The sequence below is a fragment of the Branchiostoma lanceolatum genome, chromosome 8 (assembly GCF_035083965.1).
Source record: "Branchiostoma lanceolatum isolate klBraLanc5 chromosome 8, klBraLanc5.hap2, whole genome shotgun sequence".
Lineage (NCBI taxonomy): Eukaryota > Metazoa > Chordata > Leptocardii > Amphioxiformes > Branchiostomatidae > Branchiostoma > Branchiostoma lanceolatum.
Genome location: NC_089729.1, coordinates 3,137,511 through 3,154,925, shown reverse-complemented (window position 1 = coordinate 3,154,925; position 17,415 = coordinate 3,137,511). Strand labels below are relative to the sequence as shown.

Sequence of the window (17,415 nt, the reverse complement as noted above, 5' to 3'; positions counted from 1 at the left end):
AGACCAATTTATAACTCATCCACAAAGCTACTAAGAGTCCTGAAGGACAAGTGATGAGTGAGTTAGAACTGTTTAAAAACACTGTCCTGGGAGGGAGAGGGGGTGTGGGCATTTGAAGACACAAAAACTTCTAATATCAGGGTGTCTGTGTAATGGACCATATCCTTAACCTAACCATTAAGTTATCATAAAGAGAACAAGGCGGTCTTGTGGATAGGGTTGCTGACTTAGAATCTAGAGGCTCTGGGTTTCAACTTCTAGTAGGCCCCAATGTTGGGTCCTTGGGACACTCACTAACACTTTTTTTATAACGCAAGTCAGGTGAAAATGAGCTTTGGTTAGGGACGTCCTTTCAAATGAGAGGTAACGCTAGCTAGAGGTCCCATGTTTGAGCAGAGCCATAAATCAAGCATGTTAAATGACCCACCGCACTCATCAAAAAGAGTACGGGTCCTTCCTGGTATGAGTGGATCAAACCAATCAGGAGCTTCTACCTTCATGTACTGTACAAAAATCGGTGTGTTATGCCTAAAGGTGGTTTACTGGGTATGAGAAACAAACAAACAAACAGACTGACTGAATTGTTTACTGTCTACAAAGGAAGTCAGTCTTTTAAATGTTACCTATCAACTCAGTCTGATTCACCTGTTGTGGATAGCTTTAGCCTCCAGGTCTCAAAACACATGTAGGTCTCGGCAGACGGATTAGCCGGTACCTTACTGAGTGGCAGATGTGCTGTTACACTAACAGTGGATATCTTTTCCTTGAAAACATGTTCTAATAAAAAGCTATCATAACAAATAGTCACTAAATATAAAGTGGTTTGACAACTTGTCCCCACGGGTGGATCCAGGCCATGTCCAATGTCTCTCGTTAACTGTGTGGTGATGTGTCAGTCTTCAGATGACCATGGACTTCCACGTGTTTGCAATCAATCACACTGACACCTTTTGATGACAAGTGGGGAAACTACATTGCACTTTAATACGCTGATGAGAGTTAGACATCCAGGTAGTAAGATACGCCAGAAATAGTTACTCAAGCAACTGGATAAAATTTTGAAACAGTCAGACGTTAGTCGTTGACGAAAGACAGCGTATGCTGTCTGAAACGTCTGACTGTTTCAAAATTTTATCCAGTTGCTTGAGTAACTATTTTTGGCGTACATTGCACTTTGTTCGGAACCAGGCTTTTTTCACCAAGAATATGCCTGGCAAGTGCTTCATTGTTTGAGTACAATGTGCGTCATGTGTGACAATGATGACACATGCACGTACAATAAGTCGAGACATTTGCCATATACCTGTCACATTTTTACATGGACCTTGGTCACCTGTATGCTGTGTATTGCTGTGCCCACATAAATCTGTACCTGTTCTATGCCCTTTTCACCATATGATCAAAATAATTGAACTACACACCAATGAATAGCAGTTTACATGTGTGTATCTCCTATCACAGCAAATACAGAGCGTAGCTAAGATCCTTGTGTGCTGCTGTCGTGACCATGAACTTGTCGGGTGCCACTTCCTCGCCTATCCAAACAAGCACAGTAGCCAGGATTTGTTTGACTAAGACAGTCTGCCTTCAGGGGCGATAAACCTTGGCATGTTCCAGACAGACGGCCTGAGCTACTGGTTGTACCCTCAACAACAAATTGCCTTTGGAAACTGGACACCTTGGATACCAAGCCGTAATCCTCGTTGGCCATTATCAGTTTTATCCGGTTCTTGGTCCCCAACAATATTTCCGTCTTACTCATTGCCAAAAGTGAGGCTTACATGTATCTTTTCCCTCAGCACTTAGCCAATAGAAACATGTAAAAGTCACACCAGGTTAAATCCTTAAAAGCCCTGTAGTATCATGATATCTATTTCATCTGGCTTGTAAAGCCCTGAATTTTCCAAAACGCACAGTAAGTTGTTCTTGCATGATCCAGAACAAAGTGATAAGACCAGGAAGTATGGAGAAGCTGTGTTTGGCTGCTCCAGCCTATGTCAGGGCTGGTAACCTCCAACTTTGCTCTGTTGCCTGGCAACTGCTGATGTTTTCACCACCCACAGGGGATGTGGGCAGGGCCTTACAGCCAGCCATCGCTCAACAGGTCTTCCCTATCAAAGCGCCTGGGTTAGGGTACCGGGCAGGAGGCATGTGGATGGGATATATAGGACCGGTGCCTGGTGTCCTGAGAGCAGTTAGTGCAGCGAACAATCACGCCCAGCAGTGACCAGCTTCAGAGGTCAAGTTTGGAATGTCACACGTCCTCAGTGCCATAGACGCAGGGACAGCCCGTTTCCCCCAGCAGGAGTCATATTGTACCGGCAGTGGATGCCAGAGGAATCAACTTTTCTGTACTTTTAAACTTTCCACTAACTGAGGGATAGGCATTCATCCAAGGAGGATTCTCTCATGGTGTTTCTCGGAGGACTTGGAAATGTGCTCTTTGTACAATCAAGGTATGTGACTCTTACTAAATTACTAAAAATGCTTAAGCTTGGAACGGAAAACTTTGGACTCAGGAATTCTCATTACAAGGTAGGATGTGCCTTGGAGGAATTGAAGTGAAACACTCAATAACCTGTCCTTCAAAATGCTATTTTGCCCACGAGTGTAACAGTCAGTAATACATGTAAGACTAAACACCTTTTTTAGCCACAAAATAGCCTTTATAACTATTAACCATAGAAGATAATGTACTTTACATTTAGGGCATGATAATCTTTCTTAAAGGCTACTTATGTTCTGATATAGGGAGTGGTCAATCACCATCAATGATTCCAATATATCCAGTTCAATGAAATGCACTCGAAACTGCCGTATTAGTGTGCATGGAATGAAACTACAATTGGTGACGATGTATAGTGTTTCCTCATCTATACATAGATCTCATAACTTTTCACTCAGAGTTGTGGCCCCTGGGTGTCCTTTGGATAATTTTAAAACAGCTATGGGCCAAGCACGCAATGCCCTGGGACATTAGAATGTCACAGCCCCACCTGCTCACCATTCTTCATTCAGAAGGAAACCTTCTGTCACATTAACAATTATAGAACTTTCTACATTTATGTATTGTCTAGACTTAGTAAGTTGATAAAGGTTAGACATCCAGGTATTACATGATTTTAAAGACAATCCAATCTCTACAGCTGGATAAAATATAGAGAATAAAGTCTATTGAAGCTGTATTTCCTGAAAGCAATAAGTTGACATTTTAAAGATTAACAAGAGGCAGACTTTAAGTCACTTGTGGTATTCCTCAGGTCAAAAACTCAGCTACAGTTTGGGATATAAAAGGTGCAGTTGCCATGGAAACGTACATACGCACATCCTGACAGATGGTTTTGCTTGCCAGACATTTCCCCTCCATCCTCACATCTGACAAAGGTCAGTCTTTACCGGGCATCCTGGGACTCTACCAGTATCTCTTGTGGGTGAACTTGTTTTCAATCAAAACTAATTGTATCACTGTAAGCACACTGCTGGGTATTATCAGCTACTGTAATACAGTAGCCATTTGTCCGATCAGTGCCACTGTTCACAAGGCATGACATCTGATTGCTTTTATCATTAGATTGGTGATGTGTGACCAAGATGTTTTCATTATACCCTAAAATTCCTATTTACGTACGCACTCCTCCTAACGTACGCACCCCCCCCCCGATTTGGGGACGATTGCGGGCCTGACTCAGTGAGTTGAAACATTTAGGGGAAAAACCCTCCTAACGTACGCACCCCCTCTCCAGCATTTCGGTAGATAGTTAGAGGTTGACATGATCATCCTTCCGATGATGTTTACCGACTAAAAGCATTACTGAGAAAATGTTTCTGGGTAGAAAATGTCATTAACAATTTAAATATATCTCTTCATCAACATAACCAAATTCCCTCAAACAAAAACCACAACCTACTTGATCTCATCTTCTCAAACTGTCCTGAGAGACTGTCAAACATTGCAGAGTTACCTGCTGACTTTGACACAGATCACACTATCCTGGAGTTTACCTTTAAGTGCAAGCTTCATCCGAAAAGAGGCATTCCAAGGAAGGTATACAACTACAAACGTGCTGACTGGGATGGCCTAAGAGCACATCTTGACCAAACTCAACTTCCGTTGGTTATAGAACAACACCAAGATGTCGACCCTGCTTGGCAGTCTTGGCACTCTACAGTTAGCACAGCTGTTGACAAGTTTGTACCCTCTCGTCAACTCAAGGACTCAACTGTCCCGCCTTGGATTAACAGTGATGTTCGCCAACTCCAAAACCGCAAGAGTACACCGTGGAGGAAGGCGAAAAGGACTAATTCCTCCTCACACTGGGCTAAGTTCCGTAAACTGCGTAATAAACTTAAGAATCTTCTGTCTAAAAAGTACAACACCTACCTAAGCAGTCTGTCTTCAACCCTGAAGGAATCTCCAAAGCAGTTCTGGGCGTTTGTTCGGGCCAAGTCTAAATCCAAGACCCTTCCACCAGTGGTACAGCTTGACAGTACTATTGCTCAGTCTCCAATGGAAAAGTCATCCCTGTTCAATGACTATTTCTACTCCACGTTCACTAAACCAGACAAGGACACTACATATCCTACTATAGATACTGTACGTGTGGATGCTTTATGTAACTTACAGTTTTCGGTTGATTCGGTTCACAAGGTGCTTGCCACACTAGATCCAAGCAAGGCCTTAGGCCCCGATGCAATGTCTCCTCTTGTTCTAAAGAAATGTGCTGACATTCTCGCACCTTCCTTGGCTCTACTGTTTAACAAATCTATTGCTTCAGGGAAATTTCCCACTGACTGGAAAGATGCCCACGTCATTCCTGTCCACAAGAAAGTTAGTAAAGGGGTAGTTTCCAACTACAGGCCTGTTTCCTTACTTTCTACTCTAAGTAAAGTCATGGAAAGGTGCGTACATGACAGTATATCAAGTAGACTACATGGCTCAATACACAATCTACAGCACGGTTTCATGAAAGGCCGTTCTACAACAACCCAGCTTTTGGAAGTTTACCATTATGTTGGCTCAGTTCTGGATAAGGGCGGCCAAGTTGACATGTTGTTTTTAGACTTTGCTAAAGCTTTCGACTCCGTTTCCCACAGTCTTCTAGTTCACAAATTACAAATGTTCGGTTTTTGTGGAAATTTTCTGTCATGGATTAAGTCCTACCTGTCAAACCGCCGTCAAAGAGTAGTAGTTGAAGGAAGTAAGTCGGAATGGCGTCCCGTGACGTCTGGAGTCCCCCAGGGCTCTATCCTAGGTCCGCTTTTGTTTTTACTCTATATAAACGACCTACCTGACTCTGCCAGTAACTCTATGACAGCGCTTTTTGCGGATGACAGTAAGTGTTTCCGTGAGATCCGCAACACTAATGACTGTATGAAGTTACAAGAGGACATTTGTTCACTGCACGACTGGAGTAACACATGGAAGCTGAGTTTTAATCTATCCAAGTGTAAAGTGTTGAGATTTACTCGTTCCAAGTGTCCTATCACTTACAACTATCACATGTCAGGTTCATCTTTAAATGTATTGGACAACATGTCTGACCTCGGTGTCACAGCAAAATCGGACCTTAAGTGGGACAACCACATTGTCAGTACAGTAGCTAAAGCAAATTCATTGCTTGGCTTTCTAAAGCGTACCGTAGGCTTCAGTTCAAACTCTGACATTCGGAAAGCGTTGTACCTTTCCATTGTCAGAAGTGTACTGGAATATTGCTCACCAGTTTGGAGCCCTACGTCACGTAAGCTCACAGCCCTTCTTGAGGGTGTCCAGCGGAGGGCATCGAAATTCATTCTTGGGCCTTCCGCAGGTCACCTCGACTACAAGTCAAGACTGTCTAGCCTAGGCTTGCTACCTCTGTCTTACAGAAGGGATGTATCCGATGTTATAACATTTGTTAAGTCCTATGCAAAGGTGTTTGACTCGGATGTAGCCAGGCTAGCTAACTTTCCTACAAGAACGCCCTGTAGTCTTAGAGCATACATGTTAGTTCCACATAGAGTAAAAACTTCAACATTTGCGTCCTCATTCACACCTCGCTTTATCTCGATTTGGAACAGACTTGATGTTGTAACTAAAGGGCTAGGAGCAAGTGCGTCAAGCGCTGCTGATGTGGCTACTTTCAAGAGCAATCTCGTTTCTTTCATGAGAAGCAGGTTCCGCCAATCATTCAACTTAGAAGAACCCTGTACTTGGTTACTTGCATGCAGCTGCGCAACTTGCGTTGCAAATAGGCCCCGCTAATTTGTAATACTACCTCATTATTGTATCTTGTGCAGTTTCTTTAATTCATTTCTATCTTTGTATTGTATATCTTGTTAAGTTAACTTAAGTTGAATACCATGTTGATTCATTTATATTGGTCATTTATATTGTATTATTATGTTTTGATATTGTGTACAGTTTGTATGTTTCGGCATGGCGGCCTTGAAAAGGTGACCCCTGCGGGGGTACACCTGTTCCGCCATGCCTTCCAGTTTTGGAGAAGTGTAATAAATAAATAAATAAATAAATATGTATTATTTATTCTTTATTACTGATTGATTGTGTGGTAGCATTCCACACTTCATTTGCATGAAGATGTACCGTACTCTCAAGCTGATATGCGATTTTTCCGAGGAAGAACCCCTCCTAACGTACGCACGCTGACTTTGGCGTCGGCCTGGACCACCTGCTTGCGACTTGAAAAGTTTAAAAAGCGCGTACGTAAATAGGGATTTTACGGTACATTGTACATCCACATGTGTAGCTGCAGACATCCAAGTAACATATACACAAAATAAAGCATATAACAAGCGAGTATTAAGTTAAAAGCTTTTCAAATTGTTTTCACTCTGTTCATTGTTTTGTAACAACATTTCCATGTCATGTGCTATTTTCCCAATAGACTAAGAATATTTTCACATGGTTAAGTACTTGACATATACATGTATTACTAAGTACCCATGCCTCAGCTTTTTGGCTAGGATCCCATCTACAATGACATTGACGTCATCATCGTCTGCGATGGACATCCAAGACTTGGCATATCAAACATAAAAAATGGTGGTATCTATTCGTAGATCTATTCTTGGCTCTATAATGGTATCTATCATGATATGAAACACAAATCTGACATCACTGTTAGCATACATCTGTGGAATTCCCCATTGATACCTTGTGGTGTTGGTGTGAGAGGGGGAGGCACAGTGGTGGTAATTCTACCTTTCATCACTAGAGCCAGGGATTGAATCCCACTTGGAAGTGAATCAAAGTTCCTATAGCTATGTCTGATGTGAAAGATAAGAATGAAACTGCATGTCTTTTTCCAATACTGCTGTCAGTCATCCAGTAGCAACTTGAAACGAAGGCCTTCCACCATTTTGCCCTTGAGCTTCAAGTTCAAGTCTGGAAAATGACTTTTAACCTTAAGATCTTATGTACAATGTTTGGATTGGTTGACAGGGATTTCTGCTGTTACTATGTTGTGTGGATTTGCACTAATACTCTACATGTCTCCTGTGTTGTAGGTTCAAAGGCATGCTGAGATGAACAGACATCCTGACTGCCAGGTACAGAAAAGGTCATCCCATGAAGTTTAAACCAAGCATAAGCAGCTAAACAGTAGCTGCTGTCTAGCTGCCCTTTCAAGGTGACTGTAAGGCGTGGGAGAGTCCAGTATACATGTAATACCACGCCTGGCTGAATCTGTGCACTTGAATGGACCTAAACCAGGATTTCTTGTGCTTCGGGCCTTATATACAGTTTCACGCCTGACAACAAGAATCAATTTAAGTGGACAACAAGCTGAGAGCTGCGGTGTTTTCTATAAATACCTGCAGCTTAAGCTGCTAGCTAGGTACAGAAAACAGAGCACAGGTGCGGAGAAAGTGGGCAGTCTTCCAAGGAAGAGAAGCAGCGACAAAAGTCTTTTTTTAAAGTTTTTCTGCAGTTTGCCAAGATGACCAGCAAACACTGTAAGGCGTCCACAATGTACTCTATATTGCTGGTAGTGATTTTAATTGCTATTCAGGATTCCCAAAGTCAAGACATCTATGAGAGAGAAAAACCTGAGCATGCAAAAGGTCTTTACTTCGTGGACGTAGATGCTGAGCAAGACATGGTTACAGTGCCAGAGAGGAAAGGTGCCGCCACCATCTATTCTTCAGGACAGCCTCCCGACTCTACAGCAGGCGCGTGTGAGCCTTGCGTCTGTAACCTCAGGGACAGCGCTGGCCCGCCCGGCCGGGACGGCAAGACAGGCCCACCAGGTATCCCCGGGAAACCAGGCTACAACGGGGTGAACGGCTATCCTGGACCAATGGGGCCGAAGGGCGATCAGGGATACAGAGGCTACAAAGGGGAAAAGGGAGATCCTGGAGTGACTGGCAGGCAGGGTCGTCCTGGGATCAGGGGGAGACCGGGACGGAGAGGAGTGCCGGGCTTACCTGGGAACGCCGGACAGCCTGGAGGTGTGTCGGAGGCTGCCGCGTACCTGTCAGGGGATCAAACTCTGATCAAGTCCCGCTTGAAGGTAGCGTTTTCTGCCGTCAGGACAGAAAGCTACGGACCGTTCATCTCGGATGAACCTGTGCCATTTGACACCATCCTCAGTAACTCAGGCGGATTCTACAACAACAAAACCGGCGTCTTCAGGGCACCAGTTGACGGTCACTACCTCTTCCACTTCCACCTGATGAGCGCCAACAAGGCTGCAACAACCTTCGCGGACTTGATGAAGAATCATGAAAGCCAGGTCACCGGAGCCTTCTACGGACCGGCTTATGACACAGCCAGTAACACAGCGATTCTCCATGTACTGAGGGGGCAGGAGGTGTGGCTGAGACTGAGAAGACAGCGGGCCATCTACAACCCCAGTCATAACGGCAGGTACACAACCTTCTCAGGATACCTGCTCTTCTCTGACCAATGATGGCGCTTCTACTGTAGAAACGACTTTGCTACCAAAGTACAAAAATGTAGGACATACTGTACATGCCATGTAGCATAGTCCAAGGGGGTCATTTTTATACAGGCATGGAAGGAAGTTCTTAATTCTGTATCTGATCAAAGCAACAATATAATTGACGTGATCTGTTTTATTCAAAGTAAAAATTTCATCGATGTAAATTAAAACATCTGACTCATGTTTATAACGAAACCCGTGAACACTTGTATCTATAGCCTGTATAAGACTACTGTGAACTCTTTGTGAGTTTAGCAACAGCAAAACTCATTCCAAAAGGCAAAATTTTCTGGCCAGACTTGTTCCTCTCCTAGCTGAGACATTCTCCAATGCAATACAAATTGGTGCATCCTCCAGTGTGAGCTCATATGCGTGACTAGTGAGATGGTTACTGTGCCCTTGAAAGTGTCAGACGGGGATGCCAAAGTAGATGTTGACAAGTACTAATGACTGTGTGTTCACTGGTGGTGAAGGTCAGCCACAGCTGCCAGCTGGTCAGTTTTATTGGCAGCAGTCCAGGACATCTGTTTAAAACTAGAGAGGACTTCATTTATAATAAGGCCACACCAATTTAATTTCTTGGTTAACGGATTTTTATTTAAAAAAAAAAGATCTAGAAAAAAAATCATGAAAACAGAAGGCTGGGCCAGTCTTCTTTTTTCATGATTTTTTTTTCTAAAATTAAAAAAAAAAATAAACATAAAAATCTGTTAACTAAGAAATTAAATTGGTGTGGCCTAAGCCAGAACTTTATCTCCATTTGTTGGAGACTGCAGTCACTAAAGAAAAGGTTCTTTTTCTTAAGTCAGGCCGAAATACATTTTGATGGACGATATTCACTGGGAAATTTGACATGACGGTGAAAACAAAAGTGATGACAAAATTGAAAATTTGTACAAAGCATTCCAACTGCTGTTGTGGACAAAATGCCCAGTCTACTGTACAATGAGAATACTATTTTGACTAAGTGATGTTGCTCTATGGAAAGATTTAGGTGTTTATCTTTCTTTGTGTAGCTGTACAATGGACGTTGATACACAAGCTTCAGGATTTCTTTAGGGTAGTGCAGCTTTGTACTTCAATGAAGAGCCATCACAGTGTTCTCACCAGGATTTTTTCACAGCATACATGTAGGGGTCAGGTATGGAAGGAAAAACTTTGCGAGGCCCAAGTCACTCACGGAGTGCCAAAGACATGATAACGGTTGGGAGTCTGGCATCTTCCCGCACAAAATTTTGAAGTTCATAACCAAATAAGACAATATTTCCTGCATTTTGAGGGAGAAATTTTGTGAAGTTAAAGTTTTTCCTCTGCCACATCCTCATTCTAAAGCCAAATATGAACATTTCATAAGATTTATGAAGGTTTTTCCTAGAAAGAAACACCCCTATGCTCATTGAAACACAGCATCGGGGTCCAGATCACAGTATCAGGGGCCCCTATGCTGAAAAGGCCTGGTGAGAACACTGCATCAGATGCAAGCCAAAGAACAGAGTGTGAGGTGGATGACCATCATCACTTGAGCTATATCTGAGCTATATCTGAAGGGGCTATTTGGGGGTACCGAAATGTAGATGTAGATATCATATGTACTTGATGTAGTAACTTTGTTCCAGCATCAAATCATGCCTTATAATAATCCATAAAAAAGAATGAACATTTTATTTCAAAGAAAGTATTTTTGTCTTGATTCTCCATCCGTCTATTTTCCACTTCAGAATCTAGACTTGCTTTCCAGACAGTCAAAAGGTTCTGAGTTCTGCGCTGCATGGTGCCCTCAGAAAAATGACTATGTGAAACAAACTACACTTACTAAGCTCTAGATCTGGCTTTGATCCCAACCATTTGACTTGGATTCATTCAAAGAATTTCCTCTGACAATGATCACTATAGCACATGCTCAATTTGTTTTTCAGCGATATTTGCAGATTTTGCACGTTTCTGACCCCTCGGTGTCAGACTTAGATTAACCTCTCTGTTGTGGGCAAGGTCATTCACCAAGGTTACAACACACACCTACATGTACGTCAGCAGGGAGAAGGTCAAGTGTAAGAATCTGACAGTAAACTGTGCGTATCTTGACCTGTCTACTCTTACAGAAGGCTAGCGACAAAGGACAAGGGAAAAGGCAGAGTATGCCTCAGGGCAGGATGGATCAGATCAGCTGGCATATAGTTCATTACCAATTTTGGTCAATGCTGAAATTTTCACAAACTCCAGATGTCCTATTCCAGACCTAGGTGCAAGCACATAAGCTTTACTATGTTAGAGTGAAGTCTAATGTTGGCTCTACTCGGAAGTGCTTTCCCTTGGGACTCATACATGTAAGGCCACAGAAAGCTCTATATAGTTGCCTCTTTAGCAAGAGGATTGAAACTTAATAGATACAATGTACATGTACATATATAAGGCCACACCAATTTAATTTCTTGGTTAACGGATTTTTATTTTTAAAAATCATGAAAACAGAAGGCTGAGCGGAAAACATGCACCTGATCCTGTTGACTCCCTGATGCTGTGTGCACCAAATTAAAAATATCCTCTGAGATTCTGTTTTCATGTTGTTTTTCCAATCTAGCATTTTTTTAAAAATTGTTTTTTTTTATTCCGTTAACCAAGAAAATAAATTGGTGTGGCCTAATGGTTGTCTTGCAACCTCAAGTTGCCCTAGTAGACTCTTTCAACCCATAGTGGTTGCTCGATGGTGCAAAATGTGCCTGAAGACTATGTTCTTGAGAACTGCAACGAGTCAGGAAGTTCAAAAGTTGTACTGTAACAGAGAAATCTCTGTCGTTCTTTTGCCTTAGGCAGCATCTTTGAAGTGTGTCTGGCTATTCCCAAAAGTTATTACCAGCAACATACATGTACATGACTTTTGTATTGTATAAATAGACTTTAACACATACATATGTACGTTTGCATTACTTTGACAGGATTTCATTTGATTTCTCAATAAGGCATCTGTGTTCACTGTGTGTGGCATTGGACACAGATGTGACACCCAGTGAAAGTAACAGCATAGATGACATAAGTTTGTCAGGTCCTAGAGCAGAGTAGAACTTGTGTGAACTGGATCAGCAGGTGCCCAGGAAGAAGTGGGAAGGAGCGGAAGTTCCAGCTGCGACGCGTAGGTGGAGGATTAAACAGTCTCTCTCTTGACATTTCAATTTGACTTCAATACCACTGTCGCAATCTTGCAACTAACACTTGCTTTGTCTGAGTTGAAAAGTACGACTGGGCAACAGTTACTACCAGATGAAGGCATTCACCAGCCTATCATCTCCAGTTAAAATGAGGGTCTACACAATGTCTTTTCTGCAAGGCATAGGCACAGGTACGAATTTACACCTGGGCGGAGTGAGGTAATTCGTGTAAAGTGCCTTTCCCAAGGGCACAAGATCAGTGACATGACAGGATTCGAACCCGGGACCACTTGGTTCTGAGCCAAACGCTCTGCCGTTGCGCCACACGACCCCACATAAAAATACAGATTGAAGTCTTCTGAATTCAGCATGAAACGTTGGGACCCCCCACGGTAACCCACTAAAATCTGGTCGTAAATTTTCCTCCTAACGTGTCATACACAAAAATACAACACAGCTCTGGACAGAAGCCAGGGAAGAGGAATTGTTTGGCATTGGGCCTAGATAACTTCACTCACTCAGTTGTACATTCCTGGTACATTCCAAGATGTACCTTGCTAGACTAAGGGCACAATGTCATGTACAGGCCAGGAGACCTGTATATGTAAAAGTTCAACTACGTATACTACTGAAGGAAACTCACACAGCGGTGAGGATTAAAACGTATGTTTTTCAGACTAGTTGAAAGGTATGTTATTTAAAGAAAAGGCTTGTCCTGATCCCTGAGGTCAAGGCTGTGGGAGACATGGGAGGAGTGTCCTTGTCCCTCTGATCCTATTCCCATAGGAATTCCAAAACAGATCAGGAGGACATGGTTCATTCTAGCATGGAAACCATACCCTCGGTGGCTCCCTGATATCTCTACGGCGCTGGGAGTGACCCCTGTCCGCCCAGACAGCTTAGCCCGCTCGGGGTGTTGGTATACGGCCTTGGATTAAATTAGCTCGCAACCAGGACAGCGGCGAAAGTAGGGTGGCAGCGTAAGAAGGGTGGTAGCCGAAGTAGAAAGGCTATCAGAAACGGTTCAATAAAGCAGACTGGGCCCGGTAAAACACCCCTGAGCCGACCCCTAGAGACTGGGACCAGGCTTGGTTCACTCCCACGTGGTGCGAGTGATGTCTGTGGGGTGAGGGTCATCCCCAAGGGCAAACTTATCCCTGGTGGAATCATTGTCTCTGCAGTATGCAGTGTTTCTTGTGCCCTGGTGTCTGTAAGACTTTCATCCACTTAAACAATTTCCTCTCGGATAAAGAGGAACATGTGAGCTTAATATGTGAAAGAAGCAGGTGGTTACATCAACAATTCCTGTCTTGGAACACAAGTGTTATCAATTAGAAGTCACAGAAACACATGTGGGCAGACAGATATGGCTTATGATGGCTGTTGTTTTCTATCAATGTTAACATTGTATTTTTTTCCTTTTCTTCTCTGCTTGTAGATTTACTAGGAACATCACAAAACCAGAACAAGCTGCTAACAGGCCCAAACCTACACCACTATCAACCTACCAAATATAAGAATCCATTTGCAACTTCTTGAGTTATGCTGCCCACACAGTGCACACACAGACATACAAACGACACTGATAACGTAACTGCAAATGCATTTTTACGTTCATATGGTTTGAACTTCGTGGTAGGGAGAAAATGGGGGCTTTAATTTCACGTTTGAAACAATAGCAGACAAGAGGGTAGGAGGGCAAAAAATTTCGCGGCAAAGGGCTTTCGCAAAAAACGCGAACATAAAACCGTCGTGAATATTTCTGCATTTACAGTAACCTTCTTGGCAAAGGTAATAAATATCACCAATAAATATCACCTGGTAGCAAAAGAACAATAAGGTTCAACTAACGTACACCGGTGCAATGGCCTAACTGGTAGAGAGTTTGCCTTGCATACGGTAGGTCGTGAGTTTGAACCCCGGCCGGGTCATACCAAAGACTCTAAAAATGGTACATACTTCTTTCTCTGCTTAGCACTCAGCATTTGGGAAAGAGTATGGAAGTTAAACACACACATCACTACCAGCGGACCAGCCCCCTGCTGTACTGACTTGAACTTGTGTGGCCCAAGGGCTGTGAATGGGAGATGGGCACCGCCCTATACATCAATTATGGTGTGGGAGGATTTTAACTTAACGTACACCCCCCCATGTGGCTCACCTGCCTAGCCTGGTCCAGGTGTGCGTGGTAGGTGGCCAGGGCCGTCAGGACGGGGTACATGTGAGACTGGAACTCCGAGCGCGGGAACTCTTTCGGCGTGTGCTGCAGTTTCTCCAGGATGGATCGCTGTCCAACCTGACAAATATAGAAAGTCAATACAGTGTCTTTTGTGGACGAACTGTACAGACCAGCAAGGCTCATGTAGGGTTGTGGGAAAAGGTAGAAAAACATAGAAACAAACAGTGTGATGGAATTTAAAAAAATATGTAAAGCAGAATAAGCCATCATTATAAGAGCAATAACTGTTTGGGTTATTCAATCTTCATTTGCAAATTAATTCAACAATGGGTGAAAATACAATGTACATGGACATTTGGTGCTGTTGGATTTCAACTGAACTGACTGCAATGTGCATACAGTGTAAACCACATTAAAGGCACCCAGAGCATTTTATAAGGCTTGAAAACTGGTAATATTCTAGTTGCTGTAATCTTTTACTCTCCAAGCAGAGCTAGGGTTTCGGCTGGTTTTTAACGTGTTTTTAGGCGTTTTTGTCATGCCTTCTACTTTGTCATCGTTTTTGTTGTGTCGCAAACCAAGCTCTGCCGGCACTGACCTCGGGGCGGGGCAAACCTATTTACTTCCATTGAAAAAAAGGTGACAGTACTCCTCCCCGAGAACCATTAGATAATCATTAGCGGTAACAATTTTACTGCCCCGGATTATCACACATCCGGCAAGTGTAGAGCGGCATTCACCAGGCCGCGCCGGTCCCCCGCTGACTGCCCTATTCATGCGACAGGCTGGTGTCCACGATCTCACGCCGGCATGATCATTGATAGCATCATAACGTACATTTCCATTGGAAACCTCACAAGAAAAACACAATGATGCATGAACAAGACATATAAAATAAATATGTATTACGTATTAACTTGAACTACATTACTAGTAATTATTATTATCATTATCTCAGGCATCGTTAAATGGATTATGAACGGGAACACGTGCCTTGTTTACGTTACATGCGGTTACCAATGCCGCCGCTCGCTGTGTTCAGATTGGACGGAACTTTTCAACAACACCAGCGAAATTGGCGACGGAGCGCTACCAACAGAGACTAAAAAATCCCCACGACACCAGAGGATTGTACAAATTTCTGTGTGCTTTGTTCTTTGATGGTTTTTGGATGGTGTAAATGAAGTGCGGTCACGATAGGCAAGTCATTTGCTGACGGACATGAAGCGACATTCCAACATGGCGTCCTGATTCGGTTTTGTATATAACGTTATTTGTGGGTAGTAGTTTAGAGACTTTTTGAGATCCAACGATATCCTCCCACTACAGCATGGCATTTCCGCAGTGGGGATTAAAAATGAGAGAATCTATGGCTATTTCGGGCTGTACATCGTCTTCTGGTACGACGGCCCAAATGGCCTGGATCGTAGTTGAGTATCGTGTAGACTTTGTAAACTCCAGATGTCTTTGGTTGCACGTTGAGCTATTGTTTTCATACGAAAGTAATTGCAGTTAGCCAAGGAGTAGGGGAAGCGTAAGAACATGGCATGAAAACATGGCCACGACCTATAGACCGAGGATTATGTCCATGGTGAGACTGGGCCGGAAGTTCTGTGGCGCGTGGGGAGGGAATCCCGTGCCTGGCCGGGCACGCTTCGCACTAACTTGTGAAACGCTTGTTATGTGTTGGAGTGATTAGGTTTATTAGGCATTGAAGCTTCCGTCTGCCGGCAGAGCTTGGGTTTGCGACACAACAAAAACGATGACAAAGTAGAAGGCATGACAAAAACGCCTAAAAACACGTTAAAAACCAGCCGAAACCCTAGCTCTGCTTGGAGAGTAGTAATCTTTACGAAATTGACATCTAATATAAACTTAGATTAAAACATAAAGATGCTAATATTTGACCGACATGCAGTCACTCTCTCATTGGTCGAACCGCTAATTGTGATGGACAGTCAGAATTATTAGGGCTTGGATTCTCTATCAGTTCTCACCACACAACGACATCGTATCTTTGCTCCTTTAATGTCGATATGTTATGTTATAGTGTTATTGAAACTTACTATGTGTAGGAATAACTAGAAGTTTGAGTTTCTTTATTCGAGTTTCAAGCCTCATAAAATGCTCTGGGTGCCTTTAAGACTTCCACATATCAGCAGTAGGACATAGTATGTTAGAACAGACAAGTTGAGCACAGACCTGGAGGCATTGTCTGGAAAGCATTGTGATCTGAGAAAGGGATGTAGAGTATTAGTAGTACAGAAATCGAAGGATGGCAAACTACACAAGAAAATACTGTTATTGACAGTATCATCATATAAATCTAGAGTAAGTGAAGAACAAAATTTGAGATGTTAGAAGTAGATATGAGTTAAACAGTGAAGGTGAAAAAGTTCTGTCGCATGAAATTTCCAAGGCATAATGTAACTATTCATGATAGTATAGAGGATAAGGCACCAAAGGATGGCACTGGCTGGACACTGCGTCCGGCATACCGAGCTGACAGCCAGCCAGCTTATCCTCTGGGAGCCAACAGAGGGAAGGAGGAAAAGGGGCAGGAGATGCACAACCCTCATTGACAATCTAAAAAGGGATGCTGGGCTCAGTGACATTTCAACAACAGAGCTGAGATCGCTAATGGATGACCGGACTGAGTGGTGCAGAGGGACTCATTGTCTCCCGAGATGACATCACAGATGTCCTCGTTCAAGGTTCAAGGTCAAGGATAGAACTGTAACTGTTGCAGGCTGTGTTGAGCACACCTACCATGGTACAGAGTTTGGAGCACAGCTCCTCCACACTGGAGACATGTCCAGACAGGATCAGGGCTTTGTTCTGTAGAGCCTCCGTCAGCTTCCGCAGAACCAGCTTCAACACCTCCCACTCTGTCTCCTGGAGATGACAGATACAACATGCGGATTTTTACCTTCACCGAGAAGGTTATGGATAGGGTAGCGTTTGTGTGTGTGTTTGTGTGTTTGTAACAAACAGCATAACTCAAGAAGGCTTGGATGGATTGTCTTGATATTTGGTAGGTGGGTAGGTCTTGATGAGACATGGAAATGATTAGATTTTGGGTCCCATAGCGGCTTATTACGGTACTGCAGCGGAACTTCCTGTTTTGATATCTCGTGTTCTGGACATGCTA

General features: G+C 43.2%; 2 protein-coding genes across 5 annotated transcripts in view; one reads left to right on the top strand and one right to left on the bottom strand.

Moving 5' to 3' along the window:
* The window catches only part of LOC136440370 (tuberin-like), a 61,983-nt gene that overhangs the window by 25,747 nt on the left and 18,821 nt on the right, over window positions 1-17,415 (bottom strand). For 3 of the 4 annotated variants that reach the window (XM_066436381.1, XM_066436383.1, XM_066436384.1), the window contains 3 exons: window positions 17,034-17,159; window positions 16,467-16,496; window positions 14,247-14,381 (listed from right to left, as the gene is read on the bottom strand). In XM_066436381.1, coding sequence (XP_066292478.1) covers window positions 14,247-14,381; window positions 16,467-16,496; window positions 17,034-17,159 — 291 coding nt within the window. The remainder of the gene's footprint in view (window positions 1-14,246; window positions 14,382-16,466; window positions 16,497-17,033; window positions 17,160-17,415) is intronic. The other variant, XM_066436382.1, reaches the window with a different exon arrangement.
* On the top strand, window positions 1,794-9,486 carry LOC136440893 (complement C1q-like protein 4). Its single transcript, XM_066437054.1, has 2 exons — window positions 1,794-2,456; window positions 7,507-9,486. The coding sequence occupies exon 2, from the start codon at window positions 7,938-7,940 to the stop codon at window positions 8,907-8,909; it is 972 nt and encodes a 323-aa protein (XP_066293151.1). The 5' UTR covers window positions 1,794-2,456; window positions 7,507-7,937; the 3' UTR covers window positions 8,910-9,486.